Source organism: Ambystoma mexicanum, chromosome 12 (genome assembly GCF_040938575.1).
Source record: "Ambystoma mexicanum isolate Mex_15411 chromosome 12, UKY_AmexF1_1, whole genome shotgun sequence".
Lineage (NCBI taxonomy): Eukaryota > Metazoa > Chordata > Amphibia > Caudata > Ambystomatidae > Ambystoma > Ambystoma mexicanum.
The window spans coordinates 591,942,710-591,966,002 of record NC_090936.1 but is presented as its reverse complement, the minus strand read 5'-3'; the positions used below and the strand labels follow the sequence as shown (position 1 = coordinate 591,966,002).

General features: G+C 45.1%; 1 protein-coding gene across 1 annotated transcript in view; it reads right to left on the bottom strand.

Annotated features, from left to right (window-relative positions):
- TBC1D10C (TBC1 domain family member 10C) overlaps positions 1 to 23,293 on the bottom strand; it is a 211,256-nt gene that overhangs the window by 28,281 nt on the left and 159,682 nt on the right. The window contains exons 6-9 of the mRNA XM_069628960.1: positions 22,719 to 22,833; positions 21,686 to 21,751; positions 15,026 to 15,215; positions 38 to 192 (exon numbers count right to left, since the gene is read on the bottom strand). Of these exons, the coding sequence (XP_069485061.1) occupies positions 38 to 192; positions 15,026 to 15,215; positions 21,686 to 21,751; positions 22,719 to 22,833 (526 nt within the window). The remainder of the gene's footprint in view (positions 1 to 37; positions 193 to 15,025; positions 15,216 to 21,685; positions 21,752 to 22,718; positions 22,834 to 23,293) is intronic.

Genomic DNA, 23,293 nt, shown 5'->3' with positions numbered 1-23,293 from the left:
GGTAGCCCCGAGAGGGGGCATGAGGGCAGGTACCCACCTCTGGAATGAGGACATCCTCCCGTAGCAGCTGTGGGGGGATAGTGCGCATCTTCTCTAGTGTCTCCACCAGCCCACCGCACTGTTTCAGCTTCTCAGAGGAACCCAGTGCCAAACGGACCAGGACCAGGCCAACCCGGAACAGAACTTTCACACCTGTATTGAAATAAAAAAAAAACTGGATGGGTAAAGAACCAAGTGATCTTGGGCGAAATGGGGCAGGCAGGGGTACACAAGGAGAGAAGGAACATCTGCAGAGATAGAATGGGCAGACAGGAGAAAAGGGGAGGGGGAGAACAGCCTCAGGGATAGTGTGACAGTTTTGCAATAACGAACCAGCCAATGATGATTCAATGTTATGGCATTTTATGAATATCAAGTTGTTAGAAACGATCAAAAAAGACAAGAACACGATTTGGCTGTCTTGAAATCATTACTTCAAATGTTCCCTAATGTCCAACATCCAATTCTCTGAGTTGTCAATGTTTCAGTAGATATCCTTCACTACAACATGTGACAAAGTCCCATGCCTGTCCCTGGGGTGCCCAAGGGGCCTGGCACCACCACCTGCAACATGATGTTGGGCTGAGGTGTGCGGTAAGAAGGATCACCAGGCCAACCCTACCACGCCCTGGTTGGTAAGCAGGGTCTCCTCTCCTGGGGCTACGTCATAGCACTATCCCTTTAAGGGATCCTATCTTAACGTCCTGTGGTCATCCACAAACCCCTTTACTTCAATCTGAGAAACAAGGAAAGGACGTTTTGCTCACAGCAATACTGGGGAGAGATGCGACGTGTGAGTATGCCAGCAATTCCAAAGTCCAAGATGGCCGACCAACTTGTTAATACCCTGGTCATTGAGATTGCGCTGCAGGCCCCATTCAATTAACCCCACCTTTGTAATTTGTAATTCAAAGATTAACTAACGCATTCATAAGTTCAGAAAGTAATTCCAGAAGCAAATCCCCAATTACAGCTGAAGTCTACATATAATAAGGGGATGGACAGTGCTATTGTTTAGGTGTTTGGAGACAGTGCAGGAGTACATTTGGGGGTGGTTGGAAGAGAGCTGGAGAGAAAGGAGCACGATGCCAGAGAATGGCGGGCTTCGAAAAACAGCCAGCAGGAGAAAGTGAAAAGTGTTTAAAACAGACAAGAGGGATAACTAGACAGAGGAAAGAGGAGAGTGAAAAGAGTTTAAGGAGGCGAGAAAGAACACCAGAAAGAGGAGTATGAATGGAGTGTAAGAAGGAGAGAAGGAACATCAATCAGAAGAAAGGAAGAGAGGGCGATTGCGGGAGGAGGAACATCAGAGAGGAAGCTGAGAGCGTGTGTGAGAGAGAGAGAGAGAGAGAGAGAGAGAGAGGCAGAGAGAGAGAGAGAGAGAGAGAGAGAAGGAGAGAGAGAGAGAGGTCAGAGGTTGCTGGAGAGGGAGTGTCTGACCCCCAAAGGTTTATCATAGCTGAAAGAGCCACGTAGGGTTGTCCAACTCCAGACCTCAAGGGCCGGAATCCTGACAGGTTTTCAGGATATCCCTCATTAATATTCATGATAAAACATTTGCATATATTTAGAGTCATTGTATGCAAAGTTATCTCATCAATTTTAAGGAGGGGTATACTGAAAACCCAGCATGGATCCAGCACTCGAGGCCTGTAGCTGGAGAACCCTGAGGGAGGTGATCCCTATGGATAAGCCAAGGAGGGGTAGCGGAACATCCACATGGTGGAGTGTCGAGAATGTGCAGGTGAAGCACCGGTCCAGCAAGGAGAGGAAAAAGTGAATAGGAGATACTTCCCTAGGTATGAGCTAGTGGTGAGACATCAGGGAGGAGAGTATAGTTTGGATGTCTGGACCATAAACCCAGAAGGTGACAGTAGAGTCAGAATGTCTTCTCTCCTGTTGCTAAGCCTACCTCACTCTCACTATAAACTGGGCACTCACCCTGCCAATTTCCATGTGCCAGCTCCCTGCGTCAGACAAGAGCACCGAAATGCTCAATGACCCACAGTGGAGGCTGCTTTCATCTTTGGAGAGATGAAGTACAAGAAAGCAGGAAGATCTAATAAGAAGAGTGGGGATAATTCGACCCCGAGACTTTGATTGACCATTTCTCAGCAGAGGCTGGGAAGGAACTATGACACCAGGTATTGGCAAGAGACAGAGGGTTCAATTCTTAGAGAGACATTTGTTTGGTCATGTCACCTGGGAAGTGAGCCCAGTAAAAGTTCTGATCCTAGGAGAAATCATCCAATTTAGTTCACGCTATTTACCAGCTTTTTTTATTGAGATGTCCTAACTGTAACAGGTCCCTAATAATACTATGATAAATGTGCATGTTGTGGCCTGACTCTTTCATTAATCTGTGCCCACTTTGTGACAAGTGCAAAACATGCTATATAGCTGCATGCTTTGGTAGCTATTTTACACTACAATGACCAGCATGCAATTCTCTATCTTTCTCAATACTTTGGCAGTTGTCTTGTTGTCTTTCACTGCAATGTCTAGCTTGGTGGTTTCTCTAAAACGTCCAGCGTGCTCTTCCCTGAACTTGAGTATGTTTGCAGTTTGCTTTCACTAAAATATCCAGCATGCAATTACTTACACACATTAAAGGTGAACTAGTCATCTTTCACGACAAAGCCCAGCCTCCTGTAATTCGCTATACTTCTCAATGCTTTAGTAATTATCGTTCCCTACATCATGCAATGGGTTGTTTCTCATGGATCTGGCATTGCTTATTTACTTCAACCCCAACGCACATTTCTCAGTGATTTGGTATTGGCTCTTTACTACAATCACCAGCATGCATTTTTTTGTCTGTCAATGATTTATATTGTCCTGCCACTATCCTTTGTATCCTCCCAGCTGTTCCGTTCCGTTTCTATTGTGCATCAATTCAGCAATGTTGTTCACATTTGGTATTAAAACGTGTATTTTGGTACTTCCACAGCGAAATATACTCGGTGTGTACTTGCATTGAAGTATTTTTCTGTTTTGTACTTCTTGTCCAGCAGGTACATCAAGTGCAAGGTTCAGAACAGGCTATTTAAGCTGGCAACAGTTTCACAGAAGCGCTCTTCGCTTACTTCTTCTAATCTGTTTGGGCCTTCATTCGTGCCTAGTATGGTTCTCTTCCTTATTCCAGAATGCCACTTGTTTGGTTGGTCCTCTTTAGCCTTCCTGGCGCCGCGTCTTCGTGGGACTGGGTGGGGTACCAAGGATGACGTTTCAGAAAGGTATGTATTTTTTTTTACTATCCCTAGTTTACAGGTCCTTCCTATGTGGAGCTAATCTCTGCACGTTCTTCACCCATGCCCAATGATCAAAAATGTTGTCCCCTCCCCACAACACGTCCTGTCCTGCTTCGGCCACAGGAAGTGGTCCCCGGGTGACAGTGGTCACATGCCACTGTCCTACACGTCTCCCAGACTTCAAAGATGCCCACAAGCTTTCACATGTCTTCATTAAATCGGGGAGATCTTCCCCCAATGGGTCTTAAACTTCACAATTCTTACCTTTCCCCTTTTGTGGAGCTCACACATTTCACCTCTTCATGCGATGTTTTGCTTTCTTTCGTGCTTTCTTCAACAGTCACTTGGTGTTTTTTGAAGAATGAGACATTTTGAGTGATGGTGCGATCGGGATGTCCCCTCTGTGAAGATTGCCCCTTTGACATGGATGACTGTGAGTAGGGTTAGGTCATATGTGGTGTCAGACTTCCTTGTCCGATGCTTTATCACCAGTACTTCATCACCTTCCTTTAGGGTGTGCTGCTTCCTTTAGGGTGTGTTGCTTCCTTTAGGGTGTGCTGCTTCCTTTAGGCTGTGTTGCTTCCTTTAGGGTGTGCTGCTTCCTTTAGGGTGTGTTGCTTCCTTTAGGGTGTGTTGCATCCTTTAGGGTGTGTTGCTTCCTTTAGGGTGTGTTGCTTCCTTTAGGGTGTGTTGCTTCCTTTAGGGTGTGCTGCTTCCTTTAGGGTGTGTTGCATCCTTTAGGGTGTGCTGCTTCCTTTAGGGTGTGCTGCTTCACCTTCTCCTCTGATCTGAATGCACTTCGAGATTTTGTCTTAGCTTCTTGATGTTCATCTTTCCTAGTTTCATGATCTTTTGGCGGTGGTAGTACAGGCCTTTGTGGTCATCTGGTCCTTCCATACTAGCACAAGCTTTGACACTGATCTGCGGGGTGAATTTCCACATCCTCTTGGCATTTCACAGTGGGCTTGATTTAAGGGTTTTCCACTGAACTCCCTTCTCTGCACCTGAGGCGTAGCCAACATTTTCTAACAAGTGGGGCCTGAAGCTAATGTAGTTGGGCCCACCACAGCAACATTGATATCTGTAAATGCCCACACAGTGCTCCTGAGTTGGCATTTACAGATTTTGATTGGGCCATGCCCGCTCAGGCACTACCCTGTCTGAGCCTCTGCTCTGCACCATCGTCTTGATCTTACTCATAAAACCCTCTGCCATTCTGTTCACCTGCAGCCACAGAGGTGCCATTGCACTGTGGGTCAGTCCCGTGTACTTTGCAACATTTTGAATGTTATTTCCATCGAATGGTGGGCCATGGGTTATCTTCATGGTCTCTGGAATTCCCCACAATGAGAACCGGAAATCTAATAGTGGTACAGCAGCTCCAACCACTGTTGATAGTGTATGCATTACAGTGGGAAATCTTGAGTATTCATCCATCCCTTTTATCATGTTCTTGCTCGATTTCAGTGGTCCAAACAAGTCTGCCACCATATCTTGCCAGACAACCTCGGACATGTCTGCCATGTTTGGAGGACCCCTTGTTTGCTGGTGCACTGACAGATGTGATTTGCTTCTACTGTCTCTTTGACCACAGCGCGCAGTGACAGGAATCGCATTGTGTCAAAGTGTTGTTACTTAGTCGCCACTATTCCTGGGTGTTTTTCATGTGCGGAGTTGAGAATGTGTTGTCATACATTTGGTATTATTCTTGAACCTCAGAGGATGGCCATCTGTTTTGATTCCAATAGTTCTTCATGGATATCTTTAAATACCTTCCGTGTCCATGCCTAGCCAGTAGGGTTGTCTCTCTGTGGCGTGTCTCCATCACTGACAGCTTGTGAATCTATTGGAACGGTGACGAAATCCCCTATCTGGTTCTGGGGACCATCAAGGTAAATCAGGGGTCCAAGTGGGAGGCGTGCCAGGAATTTGAGGTGGTATCTAAGGTGGTGGTAGAAGAGGTAGGGAGATCAGGAGCGCAGCATCAGGAAGGGGAAGATGCACTACAAAGAAGACAGAATCCCAAGAAATGGAAGGAAAGAGAAGACAAATAGGGAGTGAAGGAGAAACAGAAGAAGACCAGCACATAGATAGCTAGAGGGGGAAGGTCTGGAAGGACAGGATGGCTCTTGACAGGTCCTGGTGGTGGGTGAAGAAAAGAGACGAGGTTAGGGAGATAATGGTCAGATCATAGAGGCTTGGGGAGGGGAATCAAAGCTGCTCTGGGGCACCATGGTACCCCTTTTCACCTCTCACTGCTGGCTAGGACCACTGTCTCAAGGCTCTCACCTGAAGATCCGTCGTCTGTGTCTCTCTGTGTGTCCTTTTTGCCTTTTTTCTTTCGTAAGGACTTCTCCCGTAGTTTATCTTAGTAGAGATAGGGACGACCCCGACCTGCCACCACAATTCCTTCCCAAACAGTCCCTGGGGAGGAAGAGTGGCGAAAGGAGGGGCAACAGCCCAAAATGTAAGGGAAAAGCCGAACAGCACCAAAAACCCTCTATCCAGTTGAAAACGAGATGTTACAATTAAGATGGCATTCCGGATGATGACAGCGGAGTCCAAAAAACGAACACACGGGTACAGGGAAAGCAAGGGAGATGTGATGCGAACCTCTCTGGAGTGGAGAACAGGAACTAACACCTCAGGCGAGGAAAGAGGGTATGGTGGTACGATAGCAGAGGAGTGCAAGTTTGTAAAGAAAATATGGGGAAAAGCTAGGGAAAAACAACGCCAAGACAGGAAGGAAAAGTACAAGGAAAGTCAGAAAACTAGCGCCTGACTCAAAGTAAGCAGAGCGCTGAATGAGGGTTGCAGCACATCTTTACTTGTGGTTGATCGTTGATGTATGGCTGAAAGGAACAGCGAGCCAGCATCTTGGAAAAACACTAGACCGAAGCTTCAGAACAGAGCTTGTACGTGATGGCAAAATTGTTGTCCATGTTTCCAGTTATGCCATATCGACCAGCGAACCTTTGTGACAGTATGACCCCTCCTTCGTGGTTGGGTCCTTGCTTCCAGGGGTGTCTGTGGTGAAACTGTTGAACCAGAACCAGCGCATGCAAATGGGTTACTGCTTCCCAGGTTCTTTCTTGTGCAGAGTAATCCTTCCAATGTACTATGAACTGGAGAGAACCACGATAGTATCTGGAGTCGCATATATACGAAGCCTCATTTTCTTCAGATTCAGAGGCAGGAGGTTGTTCCTGGGGAGTAGAGCTCAGGCCTGGTGAAAACTATCTGGGACAATGGTCTTTAATAGGGATGAGTGAAAAACTGGATGTGTGCATCTCCAGGTCGTAGGGAGATACAATCTGAATGCCACTGGGTTTACGCTGGACGTAATAACAAAAGGACCCGCACATCAAGGTGATAGTTTAGAAGGGCAGATCCAACGTGGTAGGAATTCAGTGGAGAACCATACCCTATCACCTTCCTTACACTCAGGGTTACAGCTTTGCCGTCGATCTGCATATTCCTTGTTTCTTTCTTTGGACAAAGACAAGTGTTGATAGGCTATGTTAAGGTTTTCAGATATGCTCTTCAAATGGGCATCTAAAGTGGGAATATTCACCGCAGGAAACACTGTGGTGGTTAAGGTTCTCAGATGAAATCCTGAATGGCAGAAAAAAGGGCTGATGGCTGGATGACAATGCCCTGTCGATTCAAGCAGTCTACAGAGTGTCTCCCAAAAACGTGATGTATATTGGGATCCTCGGTCAGTGGTCATGATGTTAGCGAGGCCATGTAGTTGGAAAATGTAATTGAGAAATGTCCTAGCTATCTCGAGCACTAATGGTATACCAGGCAAGGCAGTAAAGTGAGCCATCTTACTGAAAGAATCTACAGTAACCATGACTGCCTTATGACCTCTAGATGGTGGTAAGTCCACCACGAAATCAGTAGATAAATGTGTCCAGGGCCCCGGGGGGACGGGTGCTTCTTCGAATTTGCCAACCGGTCTGGAAGATGAGTACTTGCTCCTGGCACAGATGGAGCAGTCTGAGACGAAAATCTAGGACGTCTCTGTTTATGGTGAGCACCAGAAGGTACGGGTTACCAATTCTGCAGTAGAGGCTACTCCCCTATGACCGACTGTGAGACTGTCATGACACCAAGAAAGAGCCTTACTTTGCAATGGTTCCATAGGTATAATCAAGCGACTTCGATAGAAGTATAGACCATCCTTGCATTGTACATTGTCACGTTCTGGGCAAGAGTCAGGGAAATTAGTTAAAATGCCTGCTTTCCTTAACTGTTGTAAAAAAGTGGTTAGGGCGTTAATGATAGTCTTATTTCAAAGAATCCTTTCTTCATTAGGAGCTGTATGATTGTCAAACCCATTCACTCTGGATAAGGCATCAGCTATGATGTTTTGACTGCCTGGGATGTGCGTTATCCTGAAATTCTACTGCGAAAATGAATACACCCATTGTGCCTGTCAGCTATTGCGGCATTCGTCTGTTGTAGGACTTGTAGATCTCTATGGTCCATGCAAACTTCAAACTCATTTTTGCCACCTAGGAAAAGGTGTCACCATTCCCTGCATGCTGCTCGAATGGCTAATAGTTCCTTTTCTATGACGGAGAAATGCAATTCACTTGTAGTCGGAGTACAAGAGTAGAATGCCCCAGGGCGTTCTGTTCCATCAGTTCCTCTTGTTTGATGCTTGTGAAGCGCTTGTCTCTATGTAAAAAGGTTTCCCTTGATTAGGCTGAATGAGTACAGGCGTGGTACAGAAGGCTTCCTTAAGGGTATGAAAGGCCCTTTCAACTACCGTACCCCAAAGAAACGGGGCATCCTTTTTCAGGAGTCTTGTGATGGTTAGTATTACAGCTGAAAAATTAGGACTGAAGCGGCGGTAGAAACTAGCCACCCCCAAAAATGTCCTGCCCGTGGATGGAGGAATCCACTCCCAGATAGCTGTAGTCCTTTTGGGATCCATGGTGATGCCTTCTGCAGATAGAATAAAGCCCAAGTAGGAGACAGAAAGGGTCTCAAAAGATATTTTTTCCGGTTTGGCAAACAAATCATGCTGCTGAAGCTGTGATAATACCTCCGTTAGGTGTTATTCGATGGTTGGACACAGAAGGGTAATATACCAGGATGTCATCCAGATATACTATCACATAATGGAATAGTATATTGGCAAACACATGATCTATACATCTCTAAAAGATTTCTAGTGCATTCACTAGGCCAAAAGGCATGACCTGATATTTATAATGACCAAAAGGAATCCTAAACATGGTCTTCCATTGGCAGGGTCGGATTGGCCCCTCTGCCTTTTGGCCCGAGGCCGGGGCGAAATTGTCCCTGGGGAGTGGGGGCCGGTTTATGGCCATGCCTGGTCTGGTTTGGCAGAAAAAAATATATAATTATTTTTTTCTTTTTTCCAAAGCGCCTTTCATCCTTCTTAGGTCGATAAATGAGTACCACCACAGGTTGGATGATATTGTATGCATATTTCTTCTATAAAAAAAAAGAGCTTAAGCGTAAGTGCCATACAATAACATTATCATTCGGCCTTGGACGTCTGCTTGGATTCACAGTAATTTAGTGTACTTAGGGACAATGCTATTTGATGCCACTTCCTGTTTTGTCAAGGGGTGAAAGGTTGTGTTTCATCGCTTCCCAGGATGTCACTGTGGGGTCAAAGGACATCACTTTTGGTGCTGTCATCAGAGGTCAAGGGTCGTGAGGCGAGGGGTGGGCCACTTTTTTTAAGGCAAGGGGTGGGCCACTTTTTTTTTGGCCTATTTCTTGTCCCAGTCCGACCCTGTCCATTGATCTCTTTCCTTAATTTGCAGCAAGTGGTACGCTCCTCGTAGATCTAACTTGGTGAATACTACTGCACCATGTACAGCTTCCAAGATGTCATTAATGATGACATTGGATAACTGTCCTTCTCAGTTACCTGATTGAGCCCCCTGTAATCAATGTAAGGTCTAAGTTCTGCAGTATCTTTTTTGGGATAAAAAGAGGGAAACTCCGGCAGAGGACCTGGAATTTCTGATTAATCTATTGGCTACGTTTTTATTCAGGGGTTTCCTCAAATCACCTTTTTAATGTAAGGACAAGGGATACATGTGACAGAATGGTACCACACAGTTAGGCAACAGGTCTATCGAGTAGTCTTCTGGACGATGCTGTGGTAACTCGCGGGGAATCCGGTCTTCAAACACATCTACGAATTCCAGGCATTCTTGAGGTATCAAATTGACCACATGTATACTTGGCTGTAAAAGAATGGGTCCCAACACAGAGGCAGTTTTAGAAAGGCCTCCATGAGTGGAACCATAACATTGTTTTCTACAAAAACTGGAAGAGAACCTAACTTTCTTGTTGGTGCAATCTATGGCAAGGTTGTGTCTTTGCAACCATGGTATCCCCAGAATGAGAGGGAAATGAGCTACACAGATTATATCAAACTCAACCCTTTCAGAATGTTGGTTGATATCCATCTGCACAGGAATAGACTTCCGAGTTATAGGTCTGGAACAGAGTGGTTGGCCATCAACTCCTTCTACCATTTGGTTGTTAGATTTTTTAAGTAAGAATATTTCTTGTTGCTTGGCCCCTTCTATGTCCATAAAGAGGCTGGTTTCTTCACAATCTATCAGAGCCAAAACTTCCAAAGGACGCCTATAGAGAATTGCAATTGAACACACAAGTCCATCAAACGCTCATACATGGTATCTTTGGTTGAAGCAAGATGGATATAGGGACTAACAAGTATTCGCCGGTCTCCTGTCACTTCTAAGGACACGGTCTGAAGTTTCCCTGTCTTCTAGAGGGCACCTCTGGACAGTCACGTAAGAGATTACCTTTGGCTACACAATACGAACTGTGCCCTTGATCACGTCTTTGTTGCTGCTCTGTAGACGTGAGGGGGCCTAGCGCAGATCCTATTTGCATAAGTCCCTAAGAAACAGTAGGCTCCTTTAGGAGAGATAGAAAGGTTTGGCCGTAATTTCCAAGAACCTCCTCTTGTCTTCTTTTTCTCTTCTCATATCTCATTATGGCGGAATTCTATCTGCAGAACCAAGGATATCAGCTCTGCGAGAGAGGCTGGTTAATCCTCTTCTGAATATGGTATATTGAGCCGTTTCAGGTCAGGCATCTTCTGCTGCGAGCTTCTTAAACCAGTGACATATGCAAAAACATCGATATTTGATTGTTTAAGTTCTAGGAGATATTCATATGCTGCATAAATTACTTGCTGACATTCGAACATGTCTTTTAGTTCTTGTACAAATGTTGCATAGGAGACCACCAAAAGACTAGCTGCAATAACTAAAGGGGTTGCCCAGGACAAGGCATTTCTCATCAGGTTGGCAACCATGAAGCTTATCCGGGCTTTATCGGTTGCATAGGTGTTTTCTCTGAATGAAAAATGGATGGTATAGGCGTCTAGGAACTTTTTGAGACAGTTTGGTGTTCAATCAAATTTCCCAGAAGGCAAAAACCCCTCAGGGGTGAACACGTCTCTAGTTGCCACCGTATGTCTCAGGGTGGCATTCTCTGCCTTCAGGGACTGGACTTCTGCCAACAACCCCTGTACAGCGTTCAAGAGTTCATGGCACTGCTCCATTTCCAAAGTGTTTTGGGAGCGTTGCAAGCTCTCAAGGCTCTTACCTGAAGATCCGTTGTCCGTGTCTCTCTGTGCGTCCATTTTTCTTTCCTCTGGAGTTCTCCCATAGTTTATCTTCGTGGAGATATGAATGCTCCCTACCTGCCGCCACAATTCCTTCCCAAACAGTGCTTTGGGAGGCATAGTGGTGAAAGGAGGGGCTAAAGCCCCATATGTGAGGGAAAAGCCAAACGGCACAAAAAGAACTCTATCCAGTTCAAATAGAGATGTTACAATTAAGATGGTATTCCGGATGATGACAGCGAAGTCCAAAATGAGCACCCGGGTACAGGGAAAACAAGTAGGATGTGAGGCGAACCACTCTGGAGCGGAGAACAGGAAATAGCACCTCAGGCGTGGCAAGAAAGTATGGTGGTACAATAGCAGAGGAGTGAAAGCTTGTAAAGAAAATAGGGGGGAAAGAGGGGGAAAAACAACACCAAGACAGGAAGGCAAAGTACATGAAGGAAAGTTGGAAAACTAGTGTCTTACCCAAAGTAAACACAGAACAGAGTGAGGATTGCAACGCAGCTTGCTTTGCGGCTGATCTGTTGATGTATGGCTGAAGGGAACGGCGAGCCACCATCTCGGAAAAACACTAGGCCAAGGGCCTCATCACGACTTTGGCGGTAACCCTTAAATCCGGCGGTAGCGCTATTACCGCCGGATTTAAGGGTCCGCCAAATCAGGACTTCGGCGGATTTCGCCCCAGCTCTGAGCTGGGAGCAAATCCGCCGAAAATTTGCGCTATTACCGCCGGCGGGAAACCCACCGGCGGTAAGAGCGCGAAGTTTCCCCATTGAGCCCAATGGGGAATGGGGCATTCCCGAATGGGCTCAATGGGGAATGGGGATTTACTTTACCGCCGAACTCGTGATCCGGCGCTATTAGCGCCAGGGAGTTCGGTGGTAGGGCTAATACCGCCGGCGGTAATACCGCCAGCATTACCGCCCAAAACGAATGAGTAAAGCGAAGAATGTTACCATTGTGTCTTATGTACAGAAAAACATGTCTAGTGTTTTGAGGAAAACATTGAACAATGTATAGTTGTTTGAATCTGTATTAGTTATGTGAACTGGCTATGAACCCTAGTGAATGTGTAACACGAAGAGGGGCTGGACGATGTGTCCAGGATTATGAGAAAATGTATGAATACTGATGTATAAATACTGATGTTTTTCAGATGTCCAGCACTCTCTCATCTCACAGTGTCCGCTACCACACATTGCGAGGTGTTGAGAGACCAGACAGCTGTTCGGCATAGAAATAAAAGTGGACTTGTACCATTGTTCTCATGATTGGCGTATTTCTATTAAGTGGTATTAAGCCTCGATATTTCTTTAATCGTTCACTAGCTTAGACTGAAGAAAAAGGATCAAGTCCCACTTTTTCCCTCCACTGCTCTTATAAAATGTTGTGTTTGTAATGTATTTCACTCCCCTCGCCCTGTGGCCGCTTTGAAACAGTGTTTTACTTGTTGTATAAGCACCGAACAAACAAACAATAAATCACTAAGTAAACACATGCGTGCGCGTAGCTCTCAATGTGATGTGAACTTTTTTATACATTGATCTTTGCAGATCCTGTGCTGTTGGCGGCTTCTGAAAGTTGATGCAAGATTCATTGGCCGTCTGTGCCCAAGGCATTTATAACCATGCACTCTATCATGCTGGTTTGAATTGGTAGCTATCACGTGCTTCAATGTGGTTTGAAGCTCATGGTATGGGTGGTGCCCCAGGGGGTCGCAGGAAGATGTGCCAAGGGCCTACTGCTTTCTTTTCTAGTATATGGGGCACTAAATCATCCAGAGAAGAGGGCATGTCCCAGTAGATGGCAACAGCAAGTCAGTTCTTTGAGGACCGGAGTGTGGCTTTGGGCAGATGAAATCAATATGAAGTGGACATCTCTATTGCTCTGGTCAAGCAGGCATCAAAGGCCGTGGAGCACAGCAAGTACAGTTTGCATGTTAAATAGATATTTGGTAAAATGGCCCCATTGAATTCTCCTATAACACCATGCAAATACCCTTTCGGTCTCCTCTAGAGTGGTTTGTATTTGCTGTCATGGGCAAGAGGTGCTTTGGGGGGATCGGAGTAGGGGTTCCAATGCAGTCGTGGATGCGCCATGGAAACCTTGTCACTGGTGTGTTGGAAAGAATTGAGTAGGTGCACTGGATGGAGATAGAAAGAGCAAGAGAGCGTGAGGTCAAAAGAGGGCGACCGAGGATCTGGGGTACTTTTAAAACTTCTTTTATTATTCAATTCACTGGCGACAGGTGAGCGTGTGGCTGGAGGAAAAAGGGAGTGGAATGACACAAAGGGAACAAGCAGGAACAGCTGCAACTACCCCGTGGAGAGAAGAGACAGAGCGCGAGTACATGGCGGCAGAGCTGCTACAGGGATAGAAGGGGCACAGAGTGTGAAACAGGGCGCAGAGCTGCTCAGGGGAGAGAACCTGCGGACAGATGAAAAGGGGGGAGCAGAAGCTGCTGGGCAAAGAGAGCCGGGATTGAAAAGGGCATTTTATAAGGGTTGGTCGTGAGGAACTAGCATGTTGAGAAGAAGTCTGTAAATCCTACTGGGTAGCAGTAAATCACAAAACCTATTTTAAAAAAAGTCACTATTTTAGGGGTCTGAAACATCAAGCTCAGACATGGAAAGCCGAGATAGTAAATATTTAGAGCAAAACCCAGAAGAGTCTATCACTGCTCAGAATAACCGTCCTTCGTACAAATCAGAACACAGACAATAGTTTCATTTCAAAATGAATATTATATCCTAGAACAGTATATATTTGTGTTAAACATATTTTGATTCTATTGAGCCCGTATAAAAAATGTACAACACAAGCATATGCACCATTATGCATAAGAGAATACTTTTCTTTTACAAACAAATTAAAGAGAATAAAGCAAACAGGATAAAGACATTCTAGTTGCTAACAATATTCCAACACACCATCAAATAAGTGTCTTTGCAGCAGCAAAGGCAGGATGTCACATAATACAGTAAAGAAAGTGAGCGGGGATGTCTGATTGTGCCTGGAGCGACGTTTCCTGGCTGCCTCATGCAGCCACCAAGTAAAAGATAAGAGATGGCATCTTGGCGACACTTTCATTCGCGTCTTTCAGTTGGCGTGGCACCAGGTTAACTGTACTGGGGTAATCTTCTGGCGATAGGTTACGTTGGCATTGTGAGCCCCAAACTTCCAGGGGCTATTGCAAGGCCTGGGATTGTATTTGCCTAGCCAGATCGCTGGAAATCTCCTGTGCCTCGTATGTGATATCACAAACCCCTGGACCCCCAACCCTATATTCTTCCGCTTTCTTGAATGCAAGACTACCCCTGTGTCATCCATGTGAAGTTACAATTGCAACTTTAGGCAAAGGATCAACCACCATGGCCTACGTGCTCATAATCTTTCCATGAACGTCTATGTTTGAGATGGCCGTCAGCTCTTGACAGCATAGAGGGTAATGTGTCTCTCAGGGCTGTCCAACTACAGGCCTCGAGGGCCGGATCCATGCCAGGTTTTCAGGATACCCCTCACTAATATTCATGAGATAGATTTGCATACAATGATTCTAAATGTATACACATTTTCCTCATGAATAATAAGGAGGGATATCCTGAAAACCCATCAGGATTCCGGCCCTTGAAGCCTGGAGTTGAACAGCCCGGCGGGTTGAAATGCAGGTGTGCATACCGTTTACACATGGAAGACAAAAGCTTAAAGAAATACTATAGTGCAAATTAAGACTGTCATCAAAATACAATCACAGTCACAGAGACTCAGGGTAGGTAAGGACACACACAGTTGTGCAGCGAAAGGTTCATGTGAAATAGAGCCAATTAGTACCGCCATGCTCCATTCCTCAGAGCAGACACACACATTAAACTTTGCAGTTGTTTTGAGCTGGCGCAATACCATTGGTATGTTAAGTTCCTGCGGCCCCAAAACACACGTAGACTCCTATGTGGCAAGTGTTCCCTCTGATTTGGAGCAGATCAGGCCAATCCCGGCCTGTGGCACCCTGGTGACAGTGAAGGGCCGCATGGAGGAGGCACCATTCATCCTCTCTAGTGCTGAAGGAATCACGTACCTTCACTCAGGAAGGCGTCCCAGATGCGTAGCACTGTCGGGAAGGGCAGGGTGCGGGTGAAGAGGCAGAGAAACCACTCGGTGACATAGAGCAGCGGGCCAATGCTGTGCTTCTTCAGGTGCTTGTAGGCCACTGGGCAGACCTTCTTCAGCAGTGCCACGAAGACTTCCCCATCCAGCAGCACTGCCTCCTGCATAGCGACCAAGCAGAGAGAAAAGGTTTCAGGATGCGATCTTGCTCAACAGATGCTGCCCCCTGCTAGTTTCACATACTCAACATATAGAATTGCACATGGGTAACTGCGAACAATGGGGATATGTTCCACCAAAGGGTTCATAGTGACACCTGAGAGACAAGGAGGGGTTCAGAGTGACCTCTGAGAGACAAGGAGGGGTTCAGAGTGACCTCTGAGAGACAAGGAGGGGTTCAGAGTGACACCTGAGAGACAACAAGAGCAAAGCTTAAGTTACTTAGACACCCGAGATGGAATATAACTGTATTGTTCAAATACACCTGTAACTTGATTTAGTGTATGCCCCCCAATACCTAGCCACCAGTTACCCTCACTTACCTACCTCGTGTGTCTTTTGTCGACTTAAATCCTGAAAAGGTAACTGCATCCCAATCTCACTTACCTCATTTAGATCCCTCCCTGATGTCTACACTCCCTGAAAAGCAAGAATAATATTTGTTCTCCTATCACCTGCTCCACCTCCCTCTCTTGAGCACCCCATCAAGTAGCTTCCTGCCCCCTCCCTCAAACCAAAATAGGAATAAGCTAGCCTGGTGTCCTTCAATCCTTTCTCAGCTTCACTTCCTCACTCGCAAGGCTGCATCAGAGAGAACATTTCTTATTGACAGCGCTGGAGCCATAGACCTTTCATAGGCCCATGGCTCCAGTGCTGACAGTGTGGAAGGCTAAGCTTGACGGCAAACCTCTGAAGCAGCTAGACACCAAATGCCATGCCCGGCACTGCCTTCTGAGAAAGCCATACCCGAGGGTCTGCTTCTAATGGATTCCATCCTCACACAGGTCCTCATCTAAGAAATATCCTCCCAGGTGTCAGGTTGAATTTAGAAATGTTTTCAGCCATCAAGGGGTGCATTGAGTTGTGTGTTGGCTCGGCTTGCCGTTATTGGTGCCCATGGCTATCAGTGTTGTGTCATGTCAGGCATAAATGGAGATGCCTGTGTCCTATGACCTGTGTGCATTTTGTCAGTGCACTCAGCTGCTGCTATCTGAAAGCTTCAGAACATTTATTTGCTGCATCATGCCTCCCCTAATAGCTCGGCCTTTAGGCCCTGCAAACACTATGCAAAGGCAATGTTAGTTCGATCATCACCAGCATTCCGTTTGGTGTCTCCGACTGGATCATGATACCTATGAATTCGGCTCTTGCCAGTCAAAGCACCCAAAGGCTGCGAGGGAACGTGTAGCGAAGACGTTCACCACACTTCACAAGGTGGGTAGGACCCCTACCAGAGCTTAGGCTACATTGGAGCATTCTACACCCCAGGACCAGGATACATCACAGTCCCATGCTGAAGAACCCATGAAGAAGGATAAAAAAGAAAGAGATGCAATTGGTTCTTCAAGCCTTCTTCGTAGAAACACCTCCCATTTTCATCTGCTGGTACAGACCCCCAGCTCAGGAGTCCGCACCTGCGTTTGAGGAATCGCCACCTCCTTTCATGCAGATACTACTCCCCAGTGTTTTCTCTATTCTGAGCAGAGGGAGGAATTCAGGCTAAAGATGCTTCATGTCATTGCCAAGGCCCTGATGCTGACAGCTTCAGCCTTTGCACTACTGGTGGAACATGATGTCTCTTTAAATCAAGATATCCAATCCACTGGGACGAGTACATTACATGTACTCAATGAGTAACGTGGAGAGAAAGGAAAGCATACACAGGCACGAGAAGGTCCTAAACTGTGTAACACCTGAGGAGAGAGAGGAACACATATGCAGGCAGGGGAAGGCCCGAAGCTGTGCAACACCTGAGGAGACAGAAGAACGCATGCAAAGACACAGGAAGGCCCTGAGCTGCGTAACATCTGAAGAGAGAGAAGGCAGAGAAAGCAGAAGCCAGGAAGCCTGTGGCTTTGAAAGTCACACGAAAGTGAAGAACGGAATGCCACGTCCATGGTGAATCCCCAAAGGGGGAAGCCGATGGCAGAATTCCGGAGGAAGGTTGTGGTGAGACCACGGGGGATCCATGGTGTACAGCTGGTCCACAAATCATCGCTGACACCACTGCAAGCAGAAAGCAGTATGGTGTCCAGTTAGGCACCGAAAGACTGAGACACCACGAGGAGGAAGACAACCGATGGCGGTTTGGGACAAGAAAGAAGGTCTCTGAGGAACAGGGTCCTCAAGAGGCTCTCCTTCCAAGTTGAGGTTAACGTGGAGAGCAGGTATAATAGGCGGGCCAGAGAGAATCACTATAACGTACACAAAACGTGTCTCAGTAGAAGTCAGGAGGCTGAGTTAAACCTGAAATTGATTAACTCAAAACATTGTGATCCAGGAGAAAGAATTGCTAAAAATCTAACTACTGAGAGAAAAGAACAGTGGATGGCAATACCCAAGAAAAAGGGGAAAGAAGCTCAATATTCTGTGCAGGAAGAACATTATACAAAAGAGAGTACATTTGGTGAGCCAGAGTTCAGATTAACTAATTAATTAAAGTATGTACAAAGTCAAATAGACCAGAACACAGCAGACTATAATTGCCCAGGGGTGAATGCCTATCAGGGAAAAAATAATTGGCATGGATAATAATTCCCAAAACCAGCAACCAATATTATAGATCTTACAAAAGATCTCTGAAAGGATTACAAAGAAGGAGTGAAAAGTCAATACTCCATTTGAATAGTTACAGAGACTGATTCAAGAAATCACAAGAGACTATTTGAAGATTAGATATTAAGGAAGAATCCTACAGACTGGTACTAGGATTACAGTAAGGAGAAGGGAGTCATTCTCCTGACCTAAGTTAGTTTTCCTAGTGGTAGGGTTAGTTAGGTCTTTTTGCATGGGTGGCTCGTCCATAACCGGCAAGGGGATGTCGACCCACCAGGTCTTGGCCCCCTCTGACCCATTATGGAGGAGCCAGCCCAGTAAAATACGAGCACTCCCTCTGTGGGTTTTTTTAAGCTGAAGGAGTGTTCTTAACTGTGAAAGGGAAACTGTTTCCTTTTCACAGTTACATTTCCCCAAGCCGCGCAAGCTCAATGAGCCATGCAAGGCTGCGGGCGTTTGCTTCCCCAGCCTCACATTTCATATTGGAAATGCTGGCTGGAGAACTGGGCATCTCTATGTGCAAGAGGGCATGCCGCGCCTCCTCGCACATACAGACAGAGCAGGCTGGAGTGGGGCTTCTTTGGACCCACACTCAGGTCCCTTTCACGTATGTGCAGGAACCAGGAAGTTTCCTGATTCCTGTTCATGTTTGCTGGGGGCTGGAGCACTGGAACCTTCTGACCCACAGCAGACGGTACGTTTGTTTATGTTAATTATTTTAAATGTAAAGTATGTGTATGGACGCGTGTATGCTTGCGTTATGAGTGAGTGCATGATGGATGCTTGTGTGAATGAAACCATGTTTGCTGCGTATGTGTTGTGTAATGTGTGTTTGGATGCTAATTTATTTATTATTTCAGTATGTGTATGGATGTGTGTATGCTTGTGTTTTTAGTGAGTGTATGATCGGTGAATGAAACAGAGAATGGTTGCTGTGTGTATGTTGTGTAAAGGTGTGTGTTTGTATGTGTATTATTTAAATATGTGTATGGATGCGTGTATGCTTGTGTTAGGAGTGAGTGCATGATGGATGCTCGTGTGAATGAAACAGTATTTGCTGCGTATGTGTGGTGCAATGTGTGCTTGGATGCTTATTTATTTATGATTTGAGTATGTGTATGAATGCATGTATGCTTGTCTTTTGAGTGAATGAATGATGGGTTGTTCGTGATGCGTGCATGCTTGTGTTATAAGTGAGTGATTGATTGGTGTTCGTGTGAATAAAAGAGCGCTTGCTGTGTGTATCTTGTGTGTATATGTTGTGTAAATGTGTGTGTTTGTATGTTTATTATTTAATGTGTGAATGGATGCGTGTATGCTTGTGTTTTGAGTGAGTGCAGGATGGATGTGCGTGTGAAAGAAACAGAGTGCTTGCTGTGTGTATGTTGTGTAAATATGTGTGTTTGTATGTTTATTATTTAAATATGTGCGTGTATGCGTGTATGATGCTTGTGTTATGAATGCATGATGGGTGCTCGTGACTGTGAATGAGACAGCAAGGTCTTCCTGTTTGTATGCTGTGTAAAGTGTTTGTGCTTGTCCGAGATGATTTTGGCGATTCGGGGTACGAGATTTGTACAACAAAGTCATTTTAAAAGTGTCTTTGTTGTACAACCACCCTCCCCACCGGCCAAAATCAGCTCTCCGTCTGAATTGCTGTGGAGCCTAGGGGACAAGGGTGGTATTTTTTCTGGACATCTATGATGGATGGCTAGTACAAAATACCATAGCTGCCTCCCTGGCCCCCCAGCGCTTTGCATACACAAATTATCACTTTGATTTAATCACTTTGATTGTGTGTGTGTGTTTGCCACTGTGAGCTCCAGGGAACAGGCATGGCATTTTTTTACTGGAAAAAAAATACCAAACCGGCCCCCTGGTCCCCCAGTGCCTGGCATACACACATAACCACATTGATTGTGTGCATGGGGAGGAGCTCGGGATCTAGGGGACAGGTGACTCATTTTTTTACTGGGCATCTATGATAGATGGCGAGTACAAAAACTAGCCTTACCCCAGTGCCCCACAGCGCCTCGCAATTAGACATAATCACATTCATCATATTCCTGACTGAAAGGTGCTGGCACACCATGGAGCAGGCATGGCATTTTTTACTGTGCATGGTTGATAAAGCAAGCATGATAAGGGTTATTATGTAGCTAGACTTGCATTTTAATGCAGCCAGTCTAACCATTTCTTAATGTGATATGGCATTTTGTATTGGGCATCTTTGGTAAAGCAAGCATAATAAGTGTTATTATGAAGCAAGACGGGCATTTTGTATGCAACCAGTCTAGCCATTTCTTACTGAGGCATGCCTTTTTGTATTGGGCATCTTTGATAAAGCAAGCAGGATCAGTGGTATTATTCTTACTGTGGCATGACATTTTGTATTTGGCATCTTTGGTAAAACAAGCATAAATTTTATTATGTAGCTAGACTGACATTCCAATGCAGCCAGTCTAGTCATTTCTTATTGTGGTATGACATTTTGTATTTGACATTTTTGGTAAAGCAAGCATGATAAGTGTTATTATGAAGCAAGGCTGGCATTTTTTGTGCTACCAGTCTAGCCATTTATTACTGATGCATGACATTTTGTATTGGGCATCTTTGATTTAGCAAGCAGGTTCAGTGGTGTTATTCTTACTCTGGCATGATATTTTGTACTAGGCATCTTTGGTAAAACAAGCATAAGTGTTATTATGTGGCTAGACTGGCATTCTAATGCAGCCAGTCTAATCATTTCTTATTGTGGTATTACATTTTGTATTGGACATCTTTGGTAAAGCAAGCATGATAACTGTTATTACGAATCAAGATTGGTATTTTTTGTGCTACCAGTTTAGCCATTTCTTACCGAGCCACGACATTTTGTATTGGGCATCTTTGATAAAGCAAGCAGGATCAGTGGCATTATTCTTACTGTGGCACGACATTTTGTATTGGACATCTTTGGTAAAGCAAGCATGATAAATGTTACTGTCTAGCTCTACTGGCATTTTAGTACAGCCAGTTTGGGCATGAATAGCTCCACCCAACACCATGTTTAGCTTCTAAAGAGAATGGACCACTTGCTTTAGGAAAAGCTAGCCTCACCTACTGGACCAGGAGTGCTCATTTCCAAGTTTGGCCTTTCAGAGGAACGACTAAGCGGCTCCGGGGTCAAGAGCCATCAGGAGCACAGGTCATGTTTTCCAGCGACAGGCTTGGGAAATAGATGTCCTGGGTTACCCCGTGTGCAGTGACGGAGGAAGGCTTTAGCGCCAAAGAGTCTGTAAGGAATTTCATGCAGTGCCTGGCAAAAGCCTGTTAATATTTTACAGGTGGTGGTGCATTGGGATCTACCTCTGTCAGTGTAGTCACACCAATCTTTTACCTCAATTCTGGCCTCTTGTGAGTACAGCAATTCCCTGTAGATATTGTGCAGGTACTGCCACTTGACCAGGGAGCCAGGATGGCTCCCAGGCAGGGCTACCTAGGAGCAGGCCAGTGTCTAAAGGTGTGGGTGGGTAGCTACACTCATACCAACCCTCTTTCTTCCTTACTGGACAGCATGGTGGGAGGTGGGGGGGCATGAGCCACATGGGCGAGGGGGATATTGGCTAGCGAGGATGCTGACCAACGGGTAGGGGGGCTAACCTCCGGGCAGCCAGGCACCGTCAGGTCCCCTGCCACAGCTGAAAGAATGTGTTAGCCATCGTCCTACTCACTGACTGATTTTAGCTCAAGCTGTAAGGGAAATACATTGACGTGCTATATAATAGTATATACATTAATCAACCCAGTACAGAGTTGATACATTTTTACATGTTTAGTCCTAGGTAGCCAGGTAACTTGTAAAGGTGGTCCTCACCATTTCTGGGCTATAGTATCCAGGCAGGTACTTGTCGCATATCTGCACCAGGCACCAGAAAGCTTGCTGTGAAAAAGAAGAGACGGTTTTACATTTTCAAGGAGGTGAAACTGTGATTGACCCTTTCAATCCCCACTGACGACTGTCCACAGAAGGTGTTTACTCACCACATCACACTAATCTAAAGACGAAAGAATGCAAGGAAAGAAGTAGGTTATGGGAGAGAAACTAAGGGAGCAGGGAAAAGAAGATAGCAACATATTATGAAAAAATGACAAACGAAAAGGAAAGCAAATATGTCTGCCTCTAGGAAACAAAGAAGACAAGAAACAAAATAAATGTTAAGAATATCCCTGAGGAAAAAAAAGTAAATAGAGAATGATATAAAGAGGACAATACTTTCAGAATGTTTTTTTTTAAGAATGAAAGAAAGGGAAAGGAAAAACATTCCCTTACTCACAACTAAGAAACAAAGAAAAAAAGAACTAGCACACAAATCAATTCTGATTACGTTTTTCTGAATGATTTTCAATAACAAGTATTTATTAAAAAGCACGAAAAAAGGCAAAAAAAGCAGTGTAGTAATATTTTAGAGCGAAAGATAGAAATGAAAATGAAACAAGAAACCTGCAATGAAAGAATACATAAAAAAGAGAAAGAAATGGTGAAAAGGAGGAAAAAGGGAAATAGAAATAAAAACTAAACCTGTAAAGAAGAAAATAAAAATGGAAAAATGCATAAAAGACATGACAGTAAATGAAATAACTAAAAAACAAAGGAGAGACCAAAATTTGAAAACCGATTTCAATAAGAAAACAATAAATAGAAACAGGCAAAATAAAAGGGAGAACGCTGAGAGAACATAAGAAATCAATATAAAGAAATAGGGAGAGAAGAGAAAGGCAGGAACGATAATGAGAGAAAGTGAACAAGTAAGAATGAAAGGGAAGTCCAATAATAAAGATTAGGCAGAAAACAAAGTCAAGGAAAAGAATGTGACGGATGAAGAAAAAGAGCATAGAAGAAGTATTACCTCCACGGGCATTTGCATGAGGAGCATGGCAGCAATCGGGCCCTGGGCTTGGCAGTATCCCTCCTCCGGCCTGTACACGGTGTAAGCCTTCAGCACCCTAAGCAAACCCTGCTGCCTGAAGAGAGATAGAGTCACGTTTAGAGTAGACACATTTTCGTGCTTGCCTAAGTACAGACCGTCGGATTTGTGCATGTTCAGACCACCTCCACACACTATGCCTCCTTCTGCCCCCATACTCAGGACTGTGTCTATGAGCAAGAGCATGCCTAACTCAGCACCATTAGCGTTTCAAAACAAACATGAAAAGGGTTGTTACATGGCTAGCCTTGCATACTTTGGTGCAGCCAGTATAGCTATATTTTCTTACTGTGGCATGGCACATTTGATTTTAAATCAAGGGTAAAGCAAATCTAATAGGTGTTATTGCGTATTATCACATGTGAGACATAAATTGTGAGAGTGTCCACAATACGTGGAGTGTGGTGACGAGGCACACATTGTGGTGAATGTCCATAGGAGATATAATGTTGAACTTGTAATGTGGATTTTGAAACACAATAGAGGTAGTGTTACTG